Raw genomic sequence first — 18,378 nt, forward strand, 5'->3', positions numbered from 1 at the left:
CAGGTGGGTGCATCCTTGTTTGCCAGCAACGTTGGAAGTGGGACACTTCATTGGCCTAGCAGGGTCTGGTGCTGCTGTGGTGCATTTTCTGTCGCTGCCTATGAACTTAATGTGAGTTTCGCCATGATACAGACATCTCCCCTTGTTCTGCAGCAGAAACCAGGGAGGCATGAGAACACTCACTTGGTACTTTAAAAATGGATGCCCTCTTTAGTTAAGCAAACAGGAGGCTTCACAGTTGCTCCTGGCCAACAAAAGTTATTTGTGTCTCTCTGTATCTGCTTTTTGGGGACCTATATAGGGACACAATCCCCCAAATCAAAAGGGTGAGGGCTCAAGATGCTTCCTTGCCTACGTAGGAAGCAACAGGCAGTAGGTGACAGAAGGCATAGTCATCTATTTTAGGCATCAGTTGGCCATCGCTGAAACGAAATGCTCAGAGCTATGTGTCCTTCATGTCCCCGGAGCCACGGAGATGCTTCTGCACATTTCTCTCCGTTGGAGGCATCTCACAGAGTAGCTTTTTCTAGGGGCGCTTGTATTGCTCATAATCACAAATATTTTCAAGTGCTTACCCTGTGCCAGCCACGGACTTATGTGCCACATAAGAGTCTCCTACAGGCCAGAACCAGGTGGTCTCGGCATTCGTATTCGCAAGCTGTGTGACTGTGGTCCAGTTGCCTGACTTTTCTGAACCTCCCATGCACATTAGGGGGCGGTGTGGAGATGAATCGAACTCCTGCAGGGGAGTGCCTGGCATGGACTAAAAGCTTATTCAGTACCACTGGACTGATTCTGAAGCAGTCTGATGAGGTTCTCTTATGGCTTATTCATAAGGGAGGAAGATGGCTCTTCCAGGGGTGACTCTCCCAGAAGCCTCAGCTCCCTGTTAGCATACCCCCCTCCCACCCCCCCATCCCCCACTGCAGGGGAATAGAAGGGGGTACAGAATCAACTGAAGAGTACCTAATACAATAGTATTAGGAGATGGAAATAGATGTCCCCAAATCTTTTATTTCTGTTTCCTGTCTCCTTTATCCTCTTTTCATCTGTTTGTGTGTTTGGGGTTTGGTTTGGTTTGGTTGAAGGTCTCACATGTTGCTCACACTAGTCCCAAACGCCTTAGCTAAAATGAGTTTCCCATCTCACCTCTAAGAAGCTGAGGATTCAAGAACTCTTCCCTATGCTGTTAGTCTCTTGGCATTTTAAAAATGGAAGTATGAAGGTCAGGTCAGGGAAAGCGACCCACTCAGCAAGGAAGGGACCGAATCAGGGGTGGGGTGCAGGCTACACGGGGAAGCTCTGATTGTGTTTTGTTTTGTTTTTTGGACAGGGCTTGTTTTCTGTGCTGATGCTGGCCTGGATCTTCCTTCCCATCTACATAGCTGGCCAGGTGAGTGTGAAGCGGGGAGGGTAATATGACATGGGAACAACCTTGGGAAGGCCAGCACACATCCATCAGACAGCCACTAAGTCTGCTACTGGGGACAGACACTGCACAAGTGAGGGGATAAAAAAAAAAAAAACCAAAACCCTATCCCATGCAGTTCTGACTGGACCCGATATCCACTGTACACACGGGGTACTCAGTGACTGGCCTCAAAAAGATCTTTTCAATGTCAGAACCCAAAGGTAAACCTTACCATCCCCTATATGCATTGGCCATAACATGTTGCTTTTAGCTAAAACACACGCATATATATATATCCATGCATGCATGTGTGTGACACAGTGGCTGAGCTATTTCTGACTGAGATGGCATGTCAACAAAGAATTGGGCAGATGATATCTACTTTGGTTTTTGTGTGTGTCTGCTAGGGATGGAATCCATCACTGCTGCCACCAAACCACACCCCGGCTTAGACTTGGTAGAAAGCAGTTTTGCGAAGGCTCTTTGACGCCACTGTCAGCTGCTTGTCTGTGTCAGGTCACATGGCATCATAGCCACCCACTGAGCAATAACAGAATTTAACTTTGTAATATGAAAATTTAAAAGTAGACAATGTAGGAGGAATTAGGGGATTAGAAATTACGAAAAGTTAAAAAGTGGCCAAGTGGGACTCATGGACCCCCCTGTGGAGACTGCCAGGAGTCTAAAGGAGGTGTGGATGGGCAGGGGGCCTGGGCCTGCTCATGAACTCATGTGAAATAGGGAAGTGAAGTACATACACAAAACATCTCAGATATGCCAAGAGTGGTGTGTGTGTGTGTGTGTGTGTGTGTGTGTGTGTGTGTGTGCAAGGTGCATGTGTGCACAGGTTCATGTGTGCCACAGACTATGTGGAGGTCAGAGGACACTTTCAGGAACTGGTTCTCTCCTTCCAAGGGTTCTGGGAGGGTTGACCTTGGGTTGTCTGATTTGGCCTGTAAGCACCTGCTAAGCAACAGGTTTTAACTGATCAGACAGGGAAGGAGAAAGGGTGGCAAGATGCAGGTTGTTCATCAGAGTTGGGGGGGGTAGGCAGGTGTTCTCAGATGATGGTCCCATTTTTCTCTGGCAAGCAGAAAGCAATGTTGCATGCTGGGAGGCTGGCTATTGGGAGTGGGTGAGGTTGAGAGATCTGAGATAACTCAGGCTGCTATAACTGTTTATAGTAGATAAACTATCAATACTCAATGCTATAACTGTTTATAGTAGATAAACTATCAATACTCACGGTGCCTTCCAAGGCAGAGGGGACATCCTTGCCATGGTACATAAAGGCAGAAAAAGGGACAATATGAATAAAGCTGTACACTCTTATGTCCTATAACAAGATGATATTGGGCTGTGACGCAGGTCAGTGGTACTTTGCTAGCCCAGGCACACAGGTCCTGGGTTCTATGCCCTGTACCACAAAATAGGAAAAAACAAATCCTGGGATTATTTAAAAAGACATCTTTTGTGTGGTGCCATGGAGAGAGTGAGCCCATGCTGGGTAAGTGAGAACATAAACCACCACCCAGTTTGCTTTTATTGGGACATAAAGTCAGGTGTGGCAGCACACAGTAAACATACAGTTGAGCCGTAAAGCACAAATGTGTTGTGTTGTAAGACTACTCCCACGTCCTCTTCTAGATGCTTCTTCCCCTTCAGTCATGGCCGCTCACTTTCTGGTTTAGTGTTAGAGTTTCAATTATACACCCTGTGCAGTGGAGTTTTATGCAGTTGATCTGACTCCTTAAAGCTGTGTGCACATGGAACTGGGATGTATGCAGCTGGCTATTCTTAGCTGTGTAGCAAGGTGGGGTGAGAATCCCTTGTGGTGTAGGGTTGTGTAGAGTGACTCGAGATCTTGTACTAATCATTCTGTGACTTGTGGGCTTTTAGTGTGTTCTATTGGGCTGTGGGGAGCCATGATGCTAATGGTACTTTCTTACAGGTTATCAATTCTGGAATTTGCAAAATCAGTTCTGGAAACAAGCTGTTGGGGGAACTTAGGGGTTATACACATGTTTTCTATTCAGAGGCTTCTCCTTTCCTTCCGTGTGTGTGTGTGTGTGTGTGTGTGATACCAATTAAACCAGCCTGCCTGGCTAGGATCCTCCTGTCTCTGCCTCCTCAGCACTGAGATTTTCTTATTTTATTTGTGTGTGTGTGTGTGTGTGTGTGTGTGTGTGTGTGTGTGTGTGTGTGTGTTACCAGGCATGGAGCCTTGTACAGGCCAGGGATTTCAGTTTTACTGTAGTCTCTTTTATCACCTTTCCTTTCAATGTTTCATTTTAAAAATCTTTTTTCCTAGTTAGATGTGATGGTTCATGTCTGTTATATTACCATTCAGAAGGCCGAGGCAGGAGGATTGCCATGAATTTGAGGCAATCCTAGGCTACAGGAGTTGCAGGCTGGCCTATAGAGTAAGATCTTCTCTCCAGTCATAACAACAAAAATCCTTACCTACTCTAAGGTCATAACAATATTTTTTCTGTATACTGTCTTCTAGACCTTCTCCATTCAATGTTATCCACTGAGAATTTATTACTTGTGTGTGCACACATGCATGTGTGGGTAAACATGCATACTTATGCACATGCACATCCAAGCCAGAGTTCAGCCTTGGGCTTTGATTCTCAGGAGCCAAACCTTATTCTTTAAGAGAGGAACTCACTGGGCTCTGAGGCTCACCAATTAAACTAGGCTGCCTGGCTAGAATCCTCCCGTCTCTGCCTCCTCAGCACTGAGATTTTCTTATTTTATTTTATTTTATTTTATTTTATTTTATTTTATGTATGAGTGTTCTACTGCATATGCATCTGCATGCTAAAAGAGGGCATCGGATCCCATTACAGATGATTGTGAGCCACCATGTAGTTGCTGGGACTTGAATTCAGGACTTGGAAGAACAGCCAGTGCTCTTAACTGCTGAGACATCTCACCAGCCCCAGCATTGGGATCTCTAAGTGTGCTACGACACCCAGCGGGTTCTGGGGATCAAACTATGACCCTCTTTTAGCATAGCAAACATAGACTGGGCACCTCTCCAACCCTTAGATAACACTGCAGATTACAGACTGAGCACTTCCCCAGACCTTAGATGTTACTGCATATTTACCTTGTTAGAGGTCAGCATCAAATAATTCCCATCCTTAGAGACTAACTTTGCTTATGAACATGGAGACTGAGCCATAGCCTTCAGGAGCCCACCAAGCAATCACATGCTCTTCTGTCATTTTCTCTGAACACTCATCTAGTGAAGACCATGCATTAAGCTTCATGTGGGGTATAACCAGGTGGCATTGATTTCACAGGACATGGATGAGGGGCACACTGGATCTCATCTGGAGAGAGTTTCTGGGGTTTCCTCTAAAGTCTCCACTATCAAGAGAGACAGTGTGTGTATAATCTAATGCAGAGTCACTGTCAGTGGTAATCTCTAAGGGTGGCTGTCTTTTGTTTGAGTTGTCTTGCTTTAGTTAGCTTTTGGGACAGTCTCAGTATGTGGCCCAAGCTGACCTTAAATTTGTGATCTTCCTGTCAGGATTATGGGTGCATGCCACCACATCCAGCTGCTATATTTACTTGGGCCCATTCAGCTAGTACCAACGAAAGGGATGGTCCCTAATTGGTCTCCTGGTCCTTTATCACTGAATTGGGCTGTGGTTTGAGTCTATACCTGGAGGAAGATTATGGTCTAGATTCTCTGACTCACTGGACTATTTCCTGAATGGCCTGGACTTGAGAATAAGGGATACCTTTGAGATGCTTAAGGCTCATTGTGTGTTAATGATGAACACGCTCCTTTGTTCCTTCCTTCCTGCTTCTCATCTTCTCCTCCTCTTCTGTCTTTTAATAACTAGAAACTTCCTGTAGGTAGAAGCTGCAGTTATCCTAGATTGACCCCAGGGTCAACTGATAGCGCCAGCAGCCAATGAGAGGAGAACTAACTCAGGAACCAAGGCCAGATGTAGCTGTCATTCACAGATTAGATAGTGGTTGCTGAGTGTCTTTTTGGACACATTTATCTGAATGGAATGGAGTACCCATTGTGCTCTCTGATTAGGTCTCAGCTCCCACAGTGTACAAGGGTTGCTTCAACCTCTCTGTGCTGTATTCCTGACAGTGTCAGAGCTCTGTATAAAATACTTCTGGAAACTTCCTGCTGAGGACCCTTGCATAAAAGAAAAGTCCAGGTAGAACTCCCATGAGAGTCAGCATCCCAATTTACCTTTTGAGAAAAGATGGACAACAAAGCTTTAATCCTACTAACATATCTATTGGTATATTTATTTTTGGCAATATTTTAACATGAAAAATCAAATATGTGTCAACATTTAACTCATCTTATTTGGAATTCTCCTACTGTCTAGAATGTTCCGTCAGATTCTACTATGAATTTACCAGTTTAACTTTTTTGAGACAGGTTTTCATCAGGTAGCCCAGGCTGGCTTCAAACTCATAATCTTCCTGCCTCAGTCTTTCAAATGCTGGGATCACTGCCAAGGCTTGTTCTTGAAGCAGGTCTGGCCACTCAGCCCACATTAGTCATTTGTCTTCACTGTGACATAGTCTTTGAGATAAACAAGGGGAGGGGTTTATTTTCACATTTCCAGATATTTCTATTAGCTGTCTCCCTTGCTTTAGACCCATGGCAAGACAGAAACATCATGGAGGGGAAAGTATGGTAGGAAAGGCCACTCACTTCATGGCACCCAAGAAGAAGAGAGTCAGGAAAGGGCTGGTGACAGAATCTATCCCTCAACACCTACTTTCTCCAGCCAGGCCAGCTTCCTAGTTCCCTCTACCTTCTGATAATGTCAGCCAGTTATGAATTCATCAACAGATGAGTCCGTTACTAGGTCAGAGCTCCCAGGCTCCAATGACTTCTCTGACTAGATCCATCAACTGGGGACTAAGCCCTCCCCATGTGAGGTTTTGGGAGATGCTGTGAGTCCAAACCACAGCCCGGCCTCTCCAAATGTAGACATGCACCCCATGATTATCACCATCATCTATCCTTCCTCACCTGACACCTGGGTCCTTGTAGAAGAATGTCTGCTAGCCCCAGGTCCCAGAGTGACTGAGAAGGACATTCCATAGCCTTTTAAAACTACAACCCAAATCATGGTTCTCAGCATCACGGACAACCCAGTCCCTAGAGCATCCCACATGATTGTGACTGCTTCAGCCTCAGCCTCAGCCTCAGCCTCAGCCTCAGCCTCAGCCTCAGCCTCAGCCTCAGCCTCCCATCCCAGATGTCTGTGAGTGGTCAGAACTCAGTGCCTCTTGGATGAAGATGTTTTCTCAAGTCTACACATTCTGTTCCCAGAATTCCTTGCTTCTCATTGGAGGATGGGCAGACAGGGATTCCCGTAATGATTTCAGTGTTGGTTGTGGGGCCAACTACACTGTTCCATGGAACAAAACTTTTCTTTCCATTGTCTTTCAGGGTTTTTATTTTTCTCTCTTTTTTTAATTTAATTTAATTTAATTTTGCAACAGGGTCTTACTGAATAAGCTTAAACTCTTAATCCTCCAGCCTCAGCCTCTTGAATACTGGGATTGTAAGCACAAACCACCTTGCTTGGTGGATTTTTTTCCCCTTAATTTTTGAAATGAGCTTTATTTTGTTTTTAATGACATACAACCACTGCATGTGTTTATGTGATATGCTATAAGGCATGCTCATCTTATTATGGGACAGAGGACAAAGTTTCATGTGCAGCTTGGATGCCCTTAGTACTTCAGCAATGTTATCTCTTGCTTCTCTCTTTAATTTTTTTTTTAAAAACTATTCTTTGACAATTTCATTCATAAGTTTAAAAAATCCAGCTTACAGCTAAACTAGGATGGAAAACACCCGGCCTCATGTCTAGGGTGGTGATGTGGCTCATCTGGGAAAGATGCTTGGTACCAAGCCTGGCAACCTGAATTTGATCCTCAAACCCACATGATGGAAGGAGAGATTCAACTCGTGTAAGCTGTCCTCTGACTTCCACATTTGGGCAGTAGCATGCAGTCATTATGTGCACACAGGCGTGTACACACACACACACACACACACACACACACACACACACACACACACACACCTGAAACACAAGTTAGGTGCAGAACCCTATCTTGACCCAAATGCTTCCACAGTCTGCCCCTCGGCAAGTCCTCTTTCTCCTTATGTTTCCCATGAAGAAGCCCAAAAAGATATTCTGTCCTTCTGAGTTCAGTGGGGATGGGAGAGGTGGGCCGGGCTGGTGGCCAGGCTGGGAAGCAAATGCCCAAGGTCATCTGGGGGCTACAATCTCTTTGAACCCTCAGGTTACCACGATGCCAGAATACCTAAGGCGACGCTTTGGAGGCAGCAGGATCTCCATCACCCTGGCTGTGCTCTACCTGTTCATCTACATCTTCACCAAGATCTCGGTAAGGCGAACACATGGCCTAGCCACGATCCTACAGCATCAAGTGTACTGCAAGAAGTTTCCTCCACATCACTTCTCTCTGGGGCAGGTTTGATGTTAGAGGGAATAGAGAGAGGGGAGGAGGCAGAAGAATCTTGAATAAAGGACAGACAGAGGCAAGGAATCTCTAGGCACGCCAAAGTTTGGTGACATCTCAGCATGAATAAAGATCCAAGAACCACCCCCACTTCCCTGCCCTTGTGACCTCATATCTCTCATATCTCTCCAGATATGAGAGAGTGGTCAGATCTTAATCAGATGTGCTGAGGACTGCCTGGGCATGGCTCACGATGACCTTTGGATGGGCTGGTCTCCAGGAAGGTGGTAAACACTAGATGCACTGTAATCCCCAGGCATGGACTGCTCAGCAGGATCAGCTGAAGCTGTCACTCCTGGGGGTGGTGATGCTCTTGTCCCACATGGATGTCTGTCCTGCAGGGGCAGGAGAAATCCCGTCTAGTACAAACAGCACAATAGGCTGCGTCCTTGCTGCAGATTCAAGGCGCTCTTTTTAAAATGATTTCTTATAGTCTGGCACAGGGTGAATGCCATCTTAGGAGCAATCCACCAGTTGGAAAGAGGAGCATTGCCAGTCCAGATGGCTAGACCAACACAAGCCAAAGCTGGAAGATGCACGAAATCATATGTTAAGAGATGGAGCCCAAAGCCCCAGAGATACAGAGTGAATAAAGAATATGAGGTTAACAACTGGCCAGCATTGAAGGGCCTGGTACACAGCTCTCTCTTGCCTATTGTGGATGATGTGAGCCACACAGGTGAACAAGATCATCCTGGCTAGAACACACAGGCCACAGTGTAGAGGAGGGCAGGTAGGAAGAGAGTAGAAATGGAGAGGCCATGAGGTTGTTGCCAGAGTGCAGGGCAGACCTCTCAAACTTAGCTGCCCATGGGGCTTTATTTTGAGTCCCTCCCTCCAGCTTAGGATGAGATGAATGAGGAAATAATATGTGTAGCTTTACTGTTTTTGTCAGAGTTTGGGAGAGGGCCTGGTCATGGGGAGTTGCCAGGAATGCCCATTATACATCCACTCCTTTCTCTTCAATTACACATCCACTCCCTGACCCACGTATCTATCCACTCCCTCAACCATCCACCCACCCATCCATCCATTGGTCTGCCCATCCATCCATCTATCTATCTACCCACTCCTTCATCAGTCCATCTATCTGTCCATCCATCTGTCTATCCATCCATTCATCTATCCATTCCATCCATCTATCCATCCATCCGTCTATCCATCCATTCATCTATCAATTCCGTCCATCTATCCATTCATCCTCCATCCATCCATCTGTCTATCCATCCATTCATCTATTCATTCCATCTATCTATCCATTCATTCATTCGCCCACTCTGTCATCCATCCATCCATCACCCATCCATTTATCCATCCATCCATCTATCCATTCATCTATATATTCCATGAGTCCACTTATTCATTTCTTCCTCCGTTCACCCATTCAGTCCCTCTTCCACCCACTCTCTAGCCTATCTATCTATCTATCTATCTATCTATCTATCTATCTATCTACCTACACACTCCCTCCTCCGCACGCTCCTCATCCACCCATCCATCTACCCTATCCACCCACTCTGTCGTCCATCTACCCATCCATTCACTCTTCAACTTCCCATCCTACAGGTGGACATGTATGCAGGGGCCATCTTCATTCAGCAGTCCTTGAACCTGGATCTGTACCTGGCCATAGTAGGGCTGCTGGCAATCACAGCTCTGTACACTGTTGCAGGTATCATGGGGCATGGGTGATAGTTAGAGAGTTGCTAGGCAGGGCTGTGGGCCACCTACTTTATCCTGACATACCTTCCATGACATACCAGTCATAGTGTGCTAAGGGCATTTACTCATTAAATCTCACTCTCACTCCACTGTCCGGAACAATCACATTTTAAAAATCATTATCCAAAGGAAAGAAGGTTATTCAATAAGAAAAGGGATTATTTAAATGCACCACAAATAAGCCAGATAAAGCAGGTGGGATCATGTCCATCATCCCAACACCCAGGAGGCTGAGGCAGGAGGATCCTAGTCTGAGGCCAGACTGGGCTGTGTAGTAAGACCATTTCAACAAACAAACAAATATTCCCACAGCTACACAATCTTTTCCTACCCATGCATCCCAGAAGGACTATTGAGAGACTACTAAGTGCCAAGCGTGAATCCACATGTATGATACAAAGTTGGGCAATGTGAAGCTGGTTTGAGAACCTGTGTTTAGACAGCTTTGTCTTTTTTCTCTTAAATTTGTGTTCTGTGTTCAAGTTGTAACTGGCAATAGGAGGCTCTCAAGTAGCTGGTTGTTTGTCTCCTCTGGCTTATCACTGGTCTGCCTCCTCTTGGTGTAATTCATTCCACAAATGCATGTGTACCTAAACATACTCACGTGTGTTGATCACCTGGGTGTCATTTGCCAAAGAAAACTGGGTATGGAAATAGACCCGTGAAACAAAAGTCTTTACCATAAACTGGCTGTGTGGGCTTAGGCCTATAATCCCAGAATTTGGGGGCTTGGGGAAGGAGTTCAAGGCCAGCCTGGGTTATACAGAGATCCTGTCTCTCCAGAACAACTCTCCATACCAAAAGAAAACTACTGAAACCAAATTAACAACATAACCCAAAACTTTTACACACACACACACACACACACACACACACACACACACACACACACCCCTTCTAGTGGCTATGAGGAAACAAATCATGAACAAAGAAATCAATTGTCAATGTCAGAGTATATTATTACCCTTGATAAATGCTACCAAGGGTGACTAAGGAGCTGGGAAAGCTCTTTTAAAGGGGAAGGCTCTTTGAAAACAGGACACTCAGTCAAGGACTCTCAAAGGTCATCTCTCAACCAAATTTAAATGACTTGAGAAATGTGGAGAGTTCCAAGAAGAGGGGAGGACAACTGTAGAGCCTGTGGGATGACAGCACACATCCCCCAACCATGGTATAGCCAGGGCGTCAGTGGCAATGGCAATGTGCCCGTATCCACTGAACTTCAGGGGGTGCTATTCGAAGGCTTACCTCGGAACATGACTGCAGCAGCTCTGAGGAGCTGGCTAGGAGGCAGGGAAGGGACCAGCACTCTGGAAGGAAAAAAAGAAAAACTTGCTCCAAGTGTCACAGAACACCACCCACTGGTGGCTCTAATCAGGGAGGGAGGGGACACAACTCAGTATACACAGAAGCCCCTAATGCAGAAAGACTACTGGAAGCCATGTGCTCAGAGCTGAAGAGGAGTGAGCTAATTGTCATGTTCATTTCATCTTTGTCACTGTTAGTTCATCTTTGAGTTCCTTGAATGGAGGAGTCTGTCCCCTCTGTTTGGCTGGATGTTCTGTGAGGGCAGAAACATGCCTCTTGGGCTCACAGAGCCTGGTGCCACTGGATGTTCAGTGACCAATTGAATAGAATGGTGTGCCTCCATATGGAAAAAAGAAGGGCTCAGTGGGTACCAAACTGGTATAGAAATAAGGTGGCCTCAAAGCACTAACCTATGAGCTCTCATGACTTCTGCCTCACTTGAGAGAACAGCAGAGAGCTCGGGTGGGATTGTAAGGCCGGTCTCCCATCACTTGGGAGAGAGCGCCATTGCTGCTGCTCAGGAGGGGGATGTTAAGGACGCCACACCCTTCTACAGTTTTTTCTTAATTTCACAGCAATTTGCCTTCTGGTAAACATGTCTGTATCAGGTATCAGGTCAGTGTTCTTTTCCCCTAACAGGGAGACACCCAGAGGAGGCTGGAGCCATTGCTCTGTCTACATATTTATGGACTTGTGAACACCACAAAGATTTTTCTGAGAGGGCAAATTCGATGAGAATCCTCTTAGGCCACTGTGGTGGTGTTAAGCCCAGGTGGTGTTTGGAATAGCCAGAACTCATGTTCTTTTTCCAACCTTAAAAATAAAGGTGTTGGGCCTGAGAGATGGCTCAGGGGTTAAAGGTGCTCACCACCAAACCTGTCAGCAAGAGCCCAATCCCTGAGAACCCACATGGTGGCAGAAGAGAACTGAGTCCTGCAAGCTGTCTTCTGACCTCCATACGTGAGCCATGGCATGTGTGCGCACACGCACAAGCAGATGTAACAAAATATTTAAAAATAAAGTACAACTCTTGAAAATAACTTTCACAAATGACGTAGGTGTTCCTGAAGAGAGGCAGAGGGCAGCAGGGCACAAGTGATATGTAAACAGAACGAGGCTGTGGTAAATGGGATCCAGGGTGATGTGGGAGAGGAAGAGAGAGAGAATTAAGAACTAATTTTGTTTGAGTATTACATAGTGAAACTTAATATCTAGGATGCTAAGCTTTTTTTTTTTTTTTTAATAAGAAAGGGAAATGTTCAGAGTTAGGCCTGTAGTGTAAGCCCCGCTTCCTGTGTGAGTGAGGAACTGCTGCAAGTACCCATGTGCCACATAACAAGGGTCCACACGCCTTGTGGGGGCTTAAACAATGGCCTGTCAGTGCCATAAGTGCACGGGCAGCCTGGGTGGACGATTCGATGGCCTCACATGGCTTTGTGGAGCTATACTTCAGTGTCAGTTGGAATGGCTGGATGAAACAGATGGCCTCCCTCACGCGGTGGGTGGTTAGCTCAGGCTGTGGGGAGCAGCTTCCCCTCCATTGAGTTAAGTGGGGCCGAGGACTGAACCCAAGGTTCGCTCTGCCTCTGAGTTCCTTCCAGTCACCTTGTTTTGGAACACGGTTTTATGTTTCCTAGTCTGGTCACGAGCAAGCACAGTACTCTCCTGCCTCCACCTTCCACAGTCTCGGATTCCCAGTGTGTGGTACCACAGTGCCTGAGGCTTCTTAAAGCATGCTGTTCTCAGGGCAACGTAGTCCCAGGGTTCCTAGAGGAAAGGTGTGGAGTCCCATGCAAGCAGGTCCACCCTATTGTTTGGATCACTGAAAGTCAGAGAAGTAGAGAAGTCAGCTTCAGTTCTCTTCCCTGGGAGCCGGAGGGAGCTGAAGGAAGCTGAAACAGAAACAATGTTCACAGCACAGGGGGACCGGCTAAGGCAGCCATCTGGGAGGCTCCTCAATCCTAAGAAATCTGTGGGATCTCCACCTTGGCCCCCTCTAACCCGGAGTAATCCTCCTGTGGGAGTGTCTGACCCTAGCCTGTGCTCTTCCCTACAGGAGGTCTGGCTGCTGTCATCTACACAGATGCTCTGCAGACTGGGATCATGCTGATAGGAGCGTTCATCCTGATGGGCTACAGTAAGTGGGGAGCTCTGGTTTCATCACTGTGATAGGCAAACCTGCAGATCAGGATTCATGTTTAGTGTGTGTGTGAGATAGAGAGGGGGAAGGAAAGAGGAGGTGGGATATCACCTGTATGTTTGTATGTGTGTGTGCAACATCAGCTTTCTCCTCCAGTTACTCTCCTCCACCTTTACGTTTGGAGCCTGGGGCTCACTGGTTTGCCTACACTGGCTGAGCTGATCAACTCTGGAATCACTTGTCTGCCCCCCCCCCCCCCCCGAGCTTCTCGATCTGTGCAGCTCTCACACGGGCACCTGCAAGCCATATCCCCAACTCTGGATTTTGCTACTTTCTTTTTAAAAATATTTTAAATTAAAATATACTTATATAAGTCACCTTCTCCTTTCCCTTTCCTCCCTCCAACTTTTCCTATATGGCTCCCCTCACTCCCTCTCAAATTGATGGTCTCTCTTTCTTTGAGTACTGTTATTACTCACATAAGAGTAAGTAAGTACAACCTGCTAAGTCTCCTTTTGTTGCTTGTGTGTATATAATTTCAGAGCTGACCACTTTGTAGTAGATAGAGAATAAATTGACTATTTTTCAAAGTGAAAACGGACAATCTTTTTCTGATACTGTCTGGATAAATGATTACATAAATAAATGAAAGGAAGAGAGCCATCAAACTTTGACAGTGATGTTTCTGACCTTTTGAGATTTGGACACAGAAGAATAGGACAGCAGAAGAGTGCTTTCATGTCCTTTGCACCCAGTCCAGTGTCACTGTAACATACAACATGTCAAAGCACATGGCATTCAGATGCATTTCCATGTAAAACTGGGAACAGTGACATCGGAGATCTTCCTTATTCTGTGTGTGTGGGGGCATGCATGTATGTGTGCATATTTGCTTGTGTGGGGCACACATGTGGGGTGTGTGTACTTGCATACGGAGGTTCAAGGTTGATCTTGGGTGTCTTGTGTCTTCAAGTCTCAACATGACCTCACCAATTCTAGTATAGCTAGTCAGTTTGCTATGGCCATTCAATTTCTACCCGCGACACGCTGGCATTATAGATGTTTTGTCAAGTACAACTAGTTCATCCATGGGTTCCAGCCTCCAAGCTTTGGTCTTCACACTTGTATGGCAAGTGCCTTAGCTACTGAGCCTTCTCCCTGGCCTGGTAGTCTTTTAGATTGCAAAACTCCAGGCAATGGCTGCCAAACAAGGCTAATAAGTAAGATGGCGGCCAGGTGTGGTGAGAACTGCTTCAGACTTCAAACCTAAGCCATCTTGCCTCTGGCCGTGAAACTGATTACGTTTGTGGAGAAGCCTGGGTACCAAAAGCCCAGGAAGGATTTGGCTTTTAGCACAGCACAGGGCACAGACTGTGTTTTGGACCTATGTCACTTTCAACTTTCAAATGAAATTTCAAAGAAAGAACCACAGAGTCAGACATTTGTTTCATGATTCAAACAACAAAAATAACTTGCTAGCTTTCAGTCAGACTGTTCTGCACCCCAGTGAAGAAAAATAAAATTCTTCATTTCTATTTTCTCTCCCTGTTGTAGTAAAGTTTGTGTCTGAAAACACCCCTGTTTGTTGATCACTTTTGAAAGCTGCCTTTACTGTATGTAATAATCTTGGTTTTGACTTGATTTCCCAGTATGTTAGCAGAGTCTCTCCTGCCTTCTGCACCACAGCAGGGAGGTCTGCTGTTCTCACTTCTACTTCTCCATGTACTGAGATCCCTCTTTGGCTGACTTGAAGGTTTCGGCATCATCTTTTTTTATTGTTTAACTTTTAACACCTTTTGCTTTTTTTCTCACTGTGTGACTGAGGCTGTTGCTGAACTTCTAAGCCACTGTGCCTGGTTCCTTACCTTCTGTTGTAACATTTCTAACACAATATGTGAATGGGGGTTGTGTTTATCCTCATTGAGACTCTTGAGATTTGGGGAACTATGATTTAATGGCACATTTTGATTTCTTACCTCTTCTCTTTCCTCCTCCTCCTTTTCCTCCTCCTCTTTTTCCTCTTCCTCCTCCTCCTCCTCCCTTTTCACCACTTCCTCCTCTTCTTCTTTCTCTTCTCTTCTTCCTCCTCCAGCTCTTCCTCCTCTTCTTCTTCCTCCTCCTCTTCCTCCTTTACCTCCTCCACTCTGTAGACCATACTGGCCTGCATCTCTGCCTCTCAGGGTTAGGGTCACTGCTGGGATTAAAGGTGTACACCACCACACCCGGTTAGTTCCAAGTCTCACCAAACTCCCTATGTCACACCTTCTCATGGCCTCTTCTTTCTATTTCAGCATGAGTTATTTCTATCCACATGGTTTCCAGCTTGCTGATGTCTTCTTTGGCTGTGTGGTCTGCTGATGGAAGAGCGATTTGTCACCTCTGTATCATCTCCGTTATATCCTTTCATCTTTTCTTCTCTTTCCCTCTTTCCCCTCTTTTTCATCCTTCTCTTTCATTTTTCCATTACTGGGGAGCAAACCAACCTCCTTATGCTCGCTAAGCAAACACTCTGCCACCAGACTCCACCCCAGTCCCATTTAGCCCTTCCTTGTGTATCTCTGCTGAGATTGTCCCTCTAGTCATGAATATTGCCCACATTTGCACTGCAGCCTCTATAACCTATTAATCATGGTTATTTTTCATTTCCTGTCTGACAGTTGCAACATCTGGGTCACCTCTCAGTTTGCCTTTATCACTTTGTTTCAAAACGGTAGGTCATTTTTCTTTCTTTTTTGGGCACCTCATTATTTCCTTTGATGTTGAGTAAACTGAATTATGTTTGGATATGAGCTTAGTTCTTTGGCCAGGTTGTTAATGAGGGGCCAATCTGGTAGGGGCTGAGCCGAGCTTAGGGTTTTTTTTTTTTTGTTTTTTTTTTGACAGCTCTCTTGCACACCTCTAGCTTCAAATGCCTTGGGCATTACCTGTGTTGTGATGGAGTCTGGGTTTTTGTTTTTTTGTTTGTTTTACTTTTTTATGACTGTTAGTTTTTCCATGGCTGTAATAGAATTACTGACATGAACAACTTAGAAACAGAAAAGATTTGCGTTGGCTCACAGTTTCAGAGATTTTAGTCTGTCATTGTGGGGAGGGCCTTATTAAACAGAAATTTATGTCGTTACAGCAGGAGTCAGCCAGATGACAGGAAATAGCCAGGTCGAGAGACAGCCACCATTCCTTGCTCATATATAGACTGTGACTTATTAAATTTGAGTCAAGAAAAAATAGAAAACCTTAATAGTCCAATTTCTAAAGAAGAAACCAGAACATTTGATACTACAAACTGTCCTAGTAGAAACAGGAAAAGGCTATTTTTATTACTTGCTGCCATATGATTTTTGTTTTTGTTTTTCGAGACAGGGTTTCTCTGTGTAGCCCTGGCTGTCCTAGAACTCACTCTGTAGACTAGGCTGAGCCTCGAACTCAGAAATCCGCCTGCCTCTGCCTCCCAAGTGCTGGGATTAAAGGCATGCACCACCACTGCCTAGCCCCCTTGCTGCCATATGAAATATAAGATACATCTATTGAAATCAAAGAGATGATGTTATTATTTACGGATACTGGTGTGATTGACTGCTTAATGACCTGGGAAAATGACCCGGAAGAGGTTGAGTAGATCAAGACTAAAATTCAGAAGCCATTACCTTTTATCTAAGTGGAGTTTTATTTGGTACCCTGATAGCTCCTACACTGGTGCTACCAGAGTGTGGTCCATGGCCAGTAACCTCAGTGTCACCCCAGAGCTCATAAAAGGAATCCCAGCCCCAAGTCTGATCTGTTAAGTCAGGGTCTGCACTTCAATCAGACAGAATCCCAGGTCCCGGCCTTCCCTCCGGCCCATGGTCTATACTTCAATTATTACCAACTGATTCGTGAATTTAGGAAGCTTGATCCCACTCCTAATCCAATTCTATATTCAACTGTACTATCTGCTGTGGTTTGTCTGTTCCGGGTTACTTGCTTCTCAAAACCTTTTTAATTTCTTTTATATGCTTAGATATTTTGTCTGCATGTATGCCTGTGTGCGTGTGCATGTGTGTGTGAGTGAGTGTGCATGTGTGTGTGTGTGTATGGATGGGGGGGGGGGTGTGTGTATGTGTGCTGAGGCCAGAAGAGGGTGTTGGATCCCCTGGGACCAGAGTTACAGATGGTTGTGAGCCTCTATGTGGATGCTGGGTATCGAACCCCATTCCTCTTAAGCACTCTAGCAAGTGCTCTTAACTGCTGAGCCATCTCTCCAGACAAGGGGTGGGGGCCAGCTCTTCTGCACTCACACCCTTGGGCAGCTCACCTCCTGTCCCTGTCTTGCCACTAGAACCAGCTCTACTATGCTGCCCAGGTAAGGTATGGGGCCCGCTATCCCAAGTGCCACAGCTGGTGAGGGGCGGGGCCAGCTCTGCATAGCTCTTGAACATTAACATAGTCCCAGGCAGCAGCCTAGACCAGGGATATCTACATGGCCTTTGGTGGTAACATGGGTCACAGACATTGGCACAGACCCCTGCTGCTGCATGGCCAGGGACACAAACATGGCCCATAGCACCAGCCGGGACATTACCGTGGTTTTAGGTGGCAGCAGAGGCTACACACCAGGCTGTTCCTCACTACCCTCTGATTCTGTTTCTACCTTTCTTCATAATGTTCAAACTATTCAGTATCTGTTCCTCTCCCAACTCTCTATCACATACTTGTACATCATAGTGGCTCTCCCTGCAGGTGGGCCACAAGGCAGAAAGGCCTCTAGTGTCTTCATTCAGCCCAAGCTGTGTGGCCATTATAGCAGGTGGGCCTCTCAACAGTTCCCAATTTTAAAGGTAGGTAACAAACTGCAGTGATATTAGCAGGACCTATGACTTTGGTATCAAAAGATATCCCAAGTTTCTTTTAATTGAATTAGAGTTGTTGCTGATTGTGTGTGTGTGTGGTGTTTGTACACATGTCTGTGGGTGTGCTTGCTCATGAGCACACACGTGGAGGGCTGGAGTCGATGTAAGGTGTCTTCCTCCATTTCTTTCTATCTTATTGTTTGAGACAGGGATCTCCCACTGAACCTGGAGCTCACCCATTAGCTAGAGTAGGTGAACAGCAAGCCCTTGGGATCCACTCCTCTTCTTTTACTATCCTAATGGTGTGGTTACAGATTATCACTATGGTGCTTGGCTCTTACGTGGGTGCTGGGGATCCAAACTCAGGCCTTTGTGTGTGTGTTCACAGTTCCATAACTAAAGCATTCTAAGAT

At 45.8% G+C, this 18,378-nt stretch overlaps 1 protein-coding gene across 1 annotated transcript in view; it reads left to right on the plus strand.

Moving 5' to 3' along the window:
• The window catches only part of Slc5a11 (solute carrier family 5 member 11), a 56,552-nt gene that overhangs the window by 24,450 nt on the left and 13,724 nt on the right, over positions 1 to 18,378 (plus strand). The window contains 7 exon segments of the mRNA XM_034511398.2: positions 4 to 39; positions 41 to 79; positions 82 to 111; positions 1,334 to 1,393; positions 7,730 to 7,834; positions 9,536 to 9,641; positions 13,056 to 13,136. Coding sequence (XP_034367289.2) covers positions 4 to 39; positions 41 to 79; positions 82 to 111; positions 1,334 to 1,393; positions 7,730 to 7,834; positions 9,536 to 9,641; positions 13,056 to 13,136 — 457 coding nt within the window.

This window comes from Arvicanthis niloticus, chromosome 1, assembly GCF_011762505.2.
Source record: "Arvicanthis niloticus isolate mArvNil1 chromosome 1, mArvNil1.pat.X, whole genome shotgun sequence".
Taxonomy (NCBI): domain Eukaryota; kingdom Metazoa; phylum Chordata; class Mammalia; order Rodentia; family Muridae; genus Arvicanthis; species Arvicanthis niloticus.